We start from the raw sequence: 10,924 nt of genomic DNA, 5'->3' as shown, positions 1-10,924 counted from the left end.
CGGGTCCGGGCTGGGGATTCGAACCCGCCACCTTAGGTGTACGTGGCTGGCGCCTTAGCCGGTTGAGCTATAGGCGCCGAGCCCATAATGAGCTTCTAACACCAGTTTTAGTGAGACAGTTAAAAACCTTTGTGTTTCAAGCTTTGCTTAGAGATTATTCTATATTTGTTTTTGTATCATATACCTATATGGTAGTTTGTATTTTCTTATGACTGTTTTCTACTTTTTAAGATTCCTCACTTAACACTTGTAATTTCAAATTTCATAGTATATATTTTATACTTATGTTATATTTTATGTATGTCACATACAAACACACACAGAGATGTACACATACACATTTAACTATCAGCGTTTTCCTTCCTCTCATCTTCTCTTTTTTGAGATCCTTGTTCTCATTCATTGCTGTCATTTTCTTTAGTATTTTCCTCAGATAGGATGTACACAAGGTATATTCCCTCAATCCTTGTATATCTAAATTGCCTACCTCTTCCCTGAGCAATAAAGATAAAGAATATCTTGGTTACATCATAGTCCTGGTCTCTTGATAGTCAATATTTTGTTAATGTCTTCTAATTTTCATTATTGCATAAGAAAAATCACACTCAGAGTTGATTTTTTATTTTGGTTTCCCTGTCTGAAAATTTTTGATAATTTTCTTTTACACTGGGAATTTAGGGTATGTCTAAGTATTGACTTTTCCTATTAATCTTGCCAAGAACTTATGGAACCCTTTCCCTGTGTGAAGATATAACTTTATCTGTTAATCTTTCTTCATATGTTCCTTTCTTATCTCGTTATTTTCACATTAAAAATTTTGGATATGTCTTCCCACTCTTAAATTATTTAAGAGATAGATTTCTATTATAAATTTTTAGACATTTGCAAAGGTCTTCTAGAATGGTGTCTATTTCTCACTACAACCACCACTCTAAGAAGTGTTTGTTCTTTCCCAAGAGTTTCATGGGGGAGAATGAGACTTGAGTAACAAAACTTGTGAGGGAGGAGACAAAGAGGAGGCTGAGGCAGCAGCACCAGAGCCAGTGGGACCAGCAGTCTGAGGGCACCATTTTGCCTCTCCTTCTGCCTTTACCACACTGCCTTTCCTATTCGTATTTATTTATTTATTCATGCCCTTCTATAACTTTTCTAAACATTTCATTTATCCTTAGAAAAGCCCTAAAAGGTAACCATTTTAGAATGGCATTTAGAATAAGCATTTTAACACCATTTTGCAGATGAATGCACTGAAGTACATACACTTATTTTTAATTCAATAAACATTTATCAGATACCATGTGGCAGGCACTACACTGAAGTCCAAGAAGCTAAGTGACTTTCATTGTTGTTACAGTGAGTAAATGCCAGATCTGGGAATTGAAATCAGGTGGTCTGATTTTTGTACACAATTCTTATCTACTACATTATACTTCAAACTGTCTGAATCTTTTTGTTTTCATTTATTTATTCAGAACACCAACAAACTATGGAAAGAATACAGTTCTGGCAATATGCACATGCAAAAAGATCAGAATAAAATAGATTCTTTTTATGACTTACTTTGTTACTTTAGTTTTGAGGGGGCTACAAATCTCATAGTGTCCTCTGAACTTACTAATTATATTCCTAAATCAAGTTGGTATCAGAATTTCTAGGTAGTAAAAATACCCATCTCCAGGTCTTTCATTTAATTTATAGATTCAGAATATCTGGGGTTGGACTTGTGATGTGAATCTGCCTTTTTTTTTTTTAACTCCCCCGCTTGCTCTGATATAGTATCCAGGATTGAAAATAACTGCTTTAAAATACAGTCAAAGATGAGATGAAGAGGGAGATCTTAGAATGAGACATAGATAATGTTATCAGTCTTGACATTAAAACTTGCTTCACATAATGGCTTTATAAATATTTCAAACATATTGTTAAACCCTTATTTGTAGATAAGCAGCAGATAGTCTGCCCTACATTGTAAACATTTGGGGCTATTCATAGTATCAATTTGGAACATATGAAACTGCTATTATTCAACCATTTTTGATTTACAAAATTATCAGCCTCATATGGTTCAACCCAACATCATGACTGTTGTCTTTAATTAGGTCTGAACAGAATTAAAGAAATCTTAGTCTAAATAGAAAATGGTACTACAATCTCTCCTAGACTTCAAGTAGGGAAACAAGATACTACAAAATTGGAAAATCAATGCAAGCCTTTCAGTAGAGCTTAATGCTTTATTTATTTTGTCAATCACAGATCTGAGTAGACATTTGTTGGGCAAATAGTCTGTTTCAAAACAAAATAAGAGTTAACTCAGTAAGATTCAGCACTTCTCTGATATACTTTACAAAACTGAAACCATAAAAATGTGATTAAAATAAAGACCTCACAAATTGCTGAAATAGATTATATATGGTTTAATAACCAATTGTAATTTTTTAGTCTTAAGTATCTGTTTCCAGCCATTATATGCTCGCAAGCAGAGCACTGTGGAAGTTCTTCAGCTAACTTGCACTACCAAAATGTAACTTGTGGTTTTCATGATATAGTCTTTAAACAAGCTGGAATTTTGAACCTCTGAGACTAGGTATTTCAGATACTCAGGAAACAACTTACTAAAAGCACAAAGGTCTTCCAACTTTCAAGATTCTATAACAAAATCCAAGGATTAAATTTAAAATTGGAAATGATAGACACCTAGGAAAAGAAGCTCTGCAAAGGCACAAACTTTGTCCACCTTGAACACTTCTCTGCCTGCAGCATCTGAGAGGGCTGAGCAATGAAGTATTGAAGGCAAGAAAGTAGGAAGCATGGAGGGGGAGAGGGAAGAAAAAGAGAGGAGAAGGAAGATGAATACTGATTCTTTTCTGATCCTCGTGATTTTTTTCTTTTGTATTAACAGTCATTTAGTACCATAATTATAGTGTATAAGAAGATGACTACTCAATAATAAACATTACAACAAAATTCTTTTGCTAAAATATCACCCTCCTTCTGTTACTATTATTCAAACACTACAATTTGTTAAAACTGAGCAATCAGTTAAAGCATATAAATTTTTAAAAACAGTATAATGGATACACTGAGGATAAACCTCAGTGGCCATGGAGAAGGACATTTTAAGCATAATGGCAAGCACCAAACCCTAAATTAAACTGACATAATAAGAAATGGTAAACAAGTAAGTTTGCAAACAAATAATTCATATATTTCTACATATGAGTAAAAGAGAGAATATGAACAATGTTGTTTAATTTTACCCCGTAAGTAATTTAGAATCATAGCATTTTGGAGTTGAAGAAGGTGTGAAATATCACTTGGTACACAGTTGTCATCCTATCACTTGACAGCTAAAGTCTAAGAAATTGAAATGCTTTATTCAGTTAATGACAAACGTGCTATTTAAATCTCAGTTGCACAACTTCCTGTTGCAAATGTATACAATCCTTTTCCAATCATTTGCATTACCAAGCATCCTAAATAAAACTTAGTAGGAGTGCAGTCATAACTGGCGAACAAGAGGGAAAGATCAACTTTTCTGGTAGTTGATCTTTTCTTTTATACAGAACATATGCTTCAGTCGCACCGTCTTATCCGTTTAGTACCTTGAACATCTATACTGAAAAGTAAGATGAAAATTACAACTTTGTATGTGAGAACACACAGTAGAGAGTTAAAGTTATTATAATACTATGGGAGGAGGGAAGCTAATGATTAATCAATGACAGTTAAATACTTGATACCTTTAACTCTTTAAACTCTTTTCTCTTCTTCCATTTAGGATTCTAATTTTATTAGGATCCATAAAGTGATAAAAGTCTTAAACTTCACAATGAAATCTAATGATCTGCGGCTTTCTGATGTTTTTTTGAAAGCACTGAACCATCTGCCTCTAGAATACAACTATGCTTTGTATAGTCGAATATTCGATGACTTCGGGACTCACTACTTCACCTCTGGCTCTCTGGGGGGCACATATGACCTCCTCTATCAGTTTAGCAGGGAGGAACTACAGAACTCAGGTATGCTTTCTGCAGCCCTCACTCTTTGTAACTGATGATGACAGCATGCAATGCATTTTTCTCTTACTCTATCATTTTTATTATTTTTAGTTGGCTTTATTTAGATCCTACTTTGTTTCCACAGGGATATAAAGAATAAGCAAACACATACACACTCAAATAAATAAAATTAAAATTAAAAATTAAGACAAAAAGAAGCATGCTTAACCTCTGTGATCAGGCATCATGTTTGCTGTGAATTTCCTGACATCTGGGAACATCAGAAGCTACATAGTAATGGTTACCCCAAAGAGATGCATGCCAGTACCTCAAGGGAAACAAAAGTTTGCCCTGGCACTAAATTCTATCAATAAAAGATAACATACTTAAAGTCTATGTACAGGGGGTAATTTTATAGCAATAATTTATGGCAAATTCAGTAGAAATATATTTCTTTTAATAATTTTGACTAAAATCTAAGTGTCTAAACTGAAAATTAGTCCTAAATTAGGACTTGCCAAGGGACTATGTTAACATGGACCAGATCTGCACCTACTGGTGATGAAACTTAAAAACAAAGGCAAAGCGCTTTTATTGGAAGGAAGGTTATAACTTTGTATCTTCACATATAAAGCAGATATATTTCTACTTGCCTATAAAATAGCAAGATAAGCCACACATGTTGGTTTCCTTAAGAATTATCTTAAATTGCTAATATTAATTATTATTGCAGCCTAAACACCTTTGGAAAATTTATATTTCAGGCATCTGTGTAAAATGACACAGGCTCCTTGAGGCAGGTATTTCTGGAGAACAAGGTTAGGAAATGGTATGGTAACCAGAAGTGAACTCATCAGTCCCCCCAAATAAATCAGAATTTTTCATCATCAAACTTTTATAAGAAGTAACAGGAACTTTTTAAAATTACAACATCAGGCCAGCTTTGGGGTGAATAGATTTTCAGTCCCTCTGTTCTTAACACCTCATTATGGCAAACACTAATATTTCAAATGGCTGCTCTGAGTCTTCCAGATCTTAAGGGATCAAATGTGCCTTGTGGTCTGCTCCCTAACAGAGGAGATGGGATAAATATCTTTCACAAGGGTTTTCAATAAGAAGGACTTATAAAACTTTTATCTCACATGTTTACTAACATCTGAAAGTTTTGAGCTGTACTAAAGCTTTCCCACCTGCCCCTTACGTTCCCTTCCAGTTATAAATGGCATCAACACTAACGCTAAGCAAAAATGGTTGGGGAAAATCTTTGGCCCTTGACTTGCTTTCAGCTCATCTTTCAGATAAAATTATTCTGGTCCCTGCTACTAGTTTCCAGACGATAATTTCTCACTGAGTATACTCATCATACATTCAGAACAAAACCTCTAAATGCCTAGAAACTGGGTCAGTTAAAGAACTGGATGAAAAAAAAGGAAAGAATTATTCAATTAAAAAAAAAGAAAGAAAGAAAGAACTGGGTGACTCTTTAATCAAAATCAACCATCCAGCCTTTCAACAGTTGAAGGCCCATGACCAAAACGAAGAAAGATAAGCTCCACTTCCTGCTAAACCACTGTCACCTTCCTCCTCTTTTTCTACAAATAGAGACAGAGACTGACAAACAGATACATATAATGAAGGCAAGAAAGGGAGTTAGAGATGTGACAGGAAACCGGAAATGAATACCCATGTGTATCTACACACATGCTATATGTAAATACATACATACTATATGTAAGTATTTATAGTGTGAATGTATGTAGATATGTGTGTATAGCCAATGTAGTCAATAAGACATATATTACATTCAATATTCCTATATTTTATATATATTTCTCCTAGTCATAATAATAATATTGTTATAAAATTTTAATTATCATTAAAATGAAGCATAGTCAGACAAAAACAAATTCTCAATAAAATGGAAGTTTCCCATGTTTGCCTGCTTTGCCCAGTCTCTAGATGAGTATGTATTCTGGTCTTCTCCCTTGTATCTCTTTCTATTCCCTCTCTCATTATAACATGAAACTAGGGTAGAGATTTAATTTGTGCTATACTTTATTCAGTAAGAATTATATCTCATCATTTATATTGGAAAAATGACTATTTCATAGGACTTGCTTTTTCTCCAGAAGAATTCAATTCAATTCAATTATTTTTTGTTCTCATCCTTCGATTTATTCCTCCATTGTTCAGCATCCTATAGTCAAGTTAAAACCTTGAATAAAAGTTGACATTGTTTCAGTGTGCAAGGTGAAAATAATTTCGTACATGCAGTGAAAACATTTAACCACAAAACTGCATAATAGGCAAGATGTTAATTTTCAACTCCTTTTGTTGAGACATCATCTTCTGCTTGAAATTGGAGGTAAAAATTTGTCCACCCCACTATTTATTAATAAGATCTTTTTAACTATATTGATTTTGGTTCAGTCGGAGTGGGGAGGAATTACTAAAATACTCATCCCTGTGCCACAGAAGAGGGACACACAGGTTTCAGAGAAAGATGATGTAGCATGGAGCAGCTGCTTGGTTAACATAGGTAGAGGTCGGGCAGCATTCACCAGGCATACTGCAGTAAGAAAAAAATTATTGATAAAGTCCTGGTATTTTAGTCACTACATGTCCAATGCCGTCCAAAAGGCTCATTATTCCAATCTTCACGGATTCACCTATGACCCTCATAAAATGAAAATAAGTGAATTATAGTGAATATAGAATTATAGCATAGTGAATCAACTTGGCACATGCAAGTTAATTTTCACCTACAAATAATAAAATCTAATTAAAAAGTAGAGAAAAAATAAGAGTCATGCACTATAGACACATCACATTTCTAGCATGACCGACAAGCTTGGCTGACCCACTCATAAAAACAAGGCTACCAGAAGAAAAATGAACTGTGTTTATTGGGCCAGATAGAAACAGCCATCACTTTTGTTAGAGTTGAAGATGCCAGGTAAACATGAGGGCTTCAAACCAAGAATTTTCTACCTCCAAATAATAATACATCTCTTCAAATGTGTCAAATGTCAAAAAAAAAAAAAAAAAAGCCCATGGCATAAGCAGACCCAGTTTGTATCTACTCAGCCTCATTTCTCAGTGATCTGTGCCATTAGGTTTCAATATCAGCATCCCGCCCAAGCAGTGCCTGAAGGTCTGAACATACCCATCTCTGCTTACTATAACCCGCAACTCTAAATACCAGTATTTGATAATCTAATTTGCTTTAATTTCTTAAGTGCTGATATAACAGCTCTAGCTCTCATGGGCTTGTATTTTCCAAGACAAATTTTAACTAAACATCAAAAGATAGAAGATACTGGCTTTGGTGTTTCCAGCAATGAATTAGGTGGCCTGGGGAAGTGTTACAAAAACATCAAGTCCCCTCAAATTACCCTAGACAGGTAGTACCAAGTAAAACTACAAAATTGTTAGATTTGTTACCCTGTGCTCTTCCACTCACATACCAATTTTGAGGTCATTGACAATGATCACAATCATTGTGATGGGAGTGATTGAGGTGCCTAGTCTTCAACGAATGATACATGAGAGATTGGTAAAGGAGAAGAATTACGAGATCTAAAGATGTTATAGCTGGGTGGCCTATGCCTCAGAGCATCAGAGTATTCTAAGACTTACAAGACTGTGTGTAGTAAGAGAGTCAGTCATTGGAAACAACGCCAGAAAACTAAGAATATATAAGTCCCAGCTCCCACACCTCAAGTGAGCAGGAATGAAGCAGTGTCATCCTCCCTGCTGACAATAAAGGAGACAGTATCAAGTGCAGGTTTGAATAACATAGTGACATAGAGAGACTGAAAAGAGTCCTTAGGGAAGAAAGTCTGAATTTCAAGGTTAAGCTAAAAAGCTTTTGCACACTATCAGGGTGATGAGCGTACTTATAACTTTGACTCAAACTGTACAAAAGCAATTCATGTAACCAAAGCAGAAAGGACCAGCTTAGAGCTCCATCATCTGGAGTGACAACAAGGGGTAGGCCAACAGGATCCTCAGGAGATGAGCCACAGTAGCTCAACATGGCTTCTTAGGGTCAGCGTTGAAGGAGGAGATGGTGGGACTTACCGATACCCTTCTTTTGTGTGCCATCTCAGATTATATGCAGGATGGAATCTGTATGTAAAACTGTTAATCATTCAGGTCTAGGGTGATTGGGGAACAAGGAGCTGATATACTACAGTAGTATCTGTGGCTCCAGAAGTGACCAGAGCCTCGGCTTCCTCTTCTCTGTTCTTACTGGTGCATTCTCAGCAAATTTTGTTTATATTCAACCTCCTAGGTTTAACAGAGGAAGAAAGCAAAACCTGTGTCCGGATCGAAACAAAGAAACGTTTTCTTTTTTTTACGAAAACAAAAGTGAAACACCGGTGCACTACTAACAAGCTGTCAGAAAAACATGAAGGTAAGTGGTGCTCACTCTCCGCAGCTTACCCAGTGTCTCCTGAGGCTGGCTGTCCTTTAAGTATCATATTGCACATCATTGTGCTATTTTTAATTTTTCATTTATTTTATTTATCTGCCTCAAAGCCCTGTCTGGGGGGTGGGGGTTGCAAATAAAATAACATGTATAATTAGCAATGGTTAAGGTTTTCTTTACCTTATACTTATATTGTTCAATTTAATGAACAAATTATTGATTTTTCCCATGGGCAGAACTCAATGTTAGACATTATGAAGTAAATATAAGCATGAGCTAAGCCTTTCTATTAAGGCCTTGCAAAGGAAGGGCACATATAAACATATATTTCTATTAAAATATAAAGTGGCTGGGCTCATGCCTGTAATCCTTATACTCTGGGAGGCTGAGACAGGAAGATCAGCTAAGACCAGGAGTTCAAGACCAGTCTGAGCAAGAGCAAGAGTGAGACCCTTTCTATACAAAAAATAGAAAAAATAGCCAGGTGTGGTGGTGGGCACCTGTAGTCCCAGCTACTCAGGAGGCTGAGATAGAAGACTTGCTTGAGCCCAGGAGTTTGAGGTTGCTGTGAGCTAGGCAGTGCTAGCTTGGGCAGCAGGGTGAGACTCTGTCTAAATAAAGAAATAAATAAACAAACAAATAAATAAACGTCTGAAAGAGGCATGTATTTTTTTATAAGCCTATAAAACTACCATAGGCCAAAGAAAATGAGTAGAAGGAAATCTTGAGATCAAAATACATCATTGTTCCTGAAAAGAATTGTTTCCGTTCTAAGCAGAAGACTTCAGAAAACAGAAAGAGAAAAAAAATCCAGATAAAACTACAGAAGAACAAAGATAGAAGTCAGGTTTCATAGGATGATCTTACTCCTTTCCAGAGTGTCAGCCACTGGGCTTTGGCTCTTCTATTCTCACCCCCGACCCAGACATCCCCTCTGAACTCCTGACACTTCCTGTCCACTAAACATCTCTACCTGGAGGTCTCCAGGCATCCGTACTTCACATATTGAAGTACTGATCTCTCCCTGCTATCAGTGGTTCTCATCACTATCTACTTAACAGCAAAATCCAAGTAGCTGAGGAGTTTATACCTGAATAGGAGTATTGTAAAGATTAAGCAACATGATGTTGATAAGGAGCCTCACACAGTGACCAGCAAGGGCTGGTTCCCTTCACCTTCCCCCTTCTCAAGTAATCCCAGTCTTGATAAATGGCATTGCTGTCAACTACATCAGCCAAGCCAGAGACCTAATTTGTAGGTTCTGTGCTCTGTCCAACCTCCATACTTGATGAGTCACTATGAGTAATCCACTCTACCTCCTGGATACCTCTCCTAATAGTAATTATCTCTTATTTCCATGGGCAGACTCTACATTCATTCTTTCCAGCCTGATTTATCACAGAAGCTGCTTATCTGGTCTCCTTGCTTCTTGTCTCACCTCCTTCCAGTTTCTACACATTTCTGAGAGGGAGTCTCCTCCACAGCAAATCTGACTTATGGAACTCTCAGATTTTGAGTATGTCATGATTCCTCATGGTCATGATGATAAGTTCCTGCCCCTCTCTGCATAACTAAACTTTATGAAACCTATAAACAAGTCATGCTCTTGCCTATGCCTTGCTATTATAGATAATCCCTCCTCTTTGTAAAATTCTAATATTCCCCTATTTTATCTAACTGATTGCTACTCATTGTGCTCAGAACAAAGGGAAACAGAATCACAGAAACTCTCAAATAAGGAAAACAGAAAGAACAAGTAAAGATGTAATATTTATCACAATAATAAATAGAAAATTTTAAATATATTATCAGAATATACAGATGGTCTAAATATAGATGCCTGTATGAAGCATCAGCAAAATGAGAAAAACTGGCTTGATAATTGCAGCAAAAAAAGAAAAAGAGGGCAAAAGGGACACAGCATGTAGAACAAATAACCTAGCAATATAAATGAAAAAATACAAAATATATAAATTCTATACTAGTTTATCATGCAACAGAATGATTTACTAAGAATATGAATTTAATAAATCAAGAGCTCAAAGATAAAAGATTAAATATAAAAAATTAATGAAAAAGGAGATGTCAAAACTTAGGTACAAAAACAAACATTGGAAAATATCATAATTATTATAAAAAAATTAGACACTGAAAGTACAAAACATAATTGTTTAAAAATACAATGAGTATAAGATCTAAAGTAATCACAACAAAAACAGAAAAATTAGGACATTATTAAAGAAAATCTAATGGAAAAGGAATTAAAGACAATTTAATACATAGGAATTAGTGGCTCAGAATTAGAGATTATAACAAATGAAACAGAAAAACAGTATTTTTTTTCTTTTTTTTAATTAAATCATAGCAGTGTACATGAATACTATCATGGGATACAGTGTACTATTTCTATATACAATTTGAAATACTTTCCTCCAACTGGTTAACATAGCCTTCATGTCTTTTTCTTAGTTATTGTGTTAAGACATTTATA

General features: G+C 35.4%; 1 protein-coding gene across 4 annotated transcripts in view; it reads left to right on the top strand.

Annotated features, from left to right (window-relative positions):
• The window catches only part of C6 (complement C6), a 59,124-nt gene that overhangs the window by 28,683 nt on the left and 19,517 nt on the right, over positions 1-10,924 (top strand). For all 4 annotated transcript variants that reach the window (XM_023515025.1, XM_012807059.2, XM_023515023.1 and 1 more), the window contains 2 exons: positions 3,779-4,019; positions 8,296-8,418. In XM_023515025.1, coding sequence (XP_023370793.1) covers positions 3,779-4,019; positions 8,296-8,418 — 364 coding nt within the window. The remainder of the gene's footprint in view (positions 1-3,778; positions 4,020-8,295; positions 8,419-10,924) is intronic.

Source organism: Otolemur garnettii, unplaced genomic scaffold, assembly GCF_000181295.1.
Source record: "Otolemur garnettii isolate 467f Iridium unplaced genomic scaffold, OtoGar3 scaffold00063, whole genome shotgun sequence".
In the NCBI taxonomy this organism is placed as follows: Eukaryota; Metazoa; Chordata; class Mammalia; order Primates; family Galagidae; genus Otolemur; species Otolemur garnettii.
The sequence above is the reverse complement of the archived record's forward strand: the minus strand, read 5'-3'. Positions and strand labels throughout refer to the sequence as shown.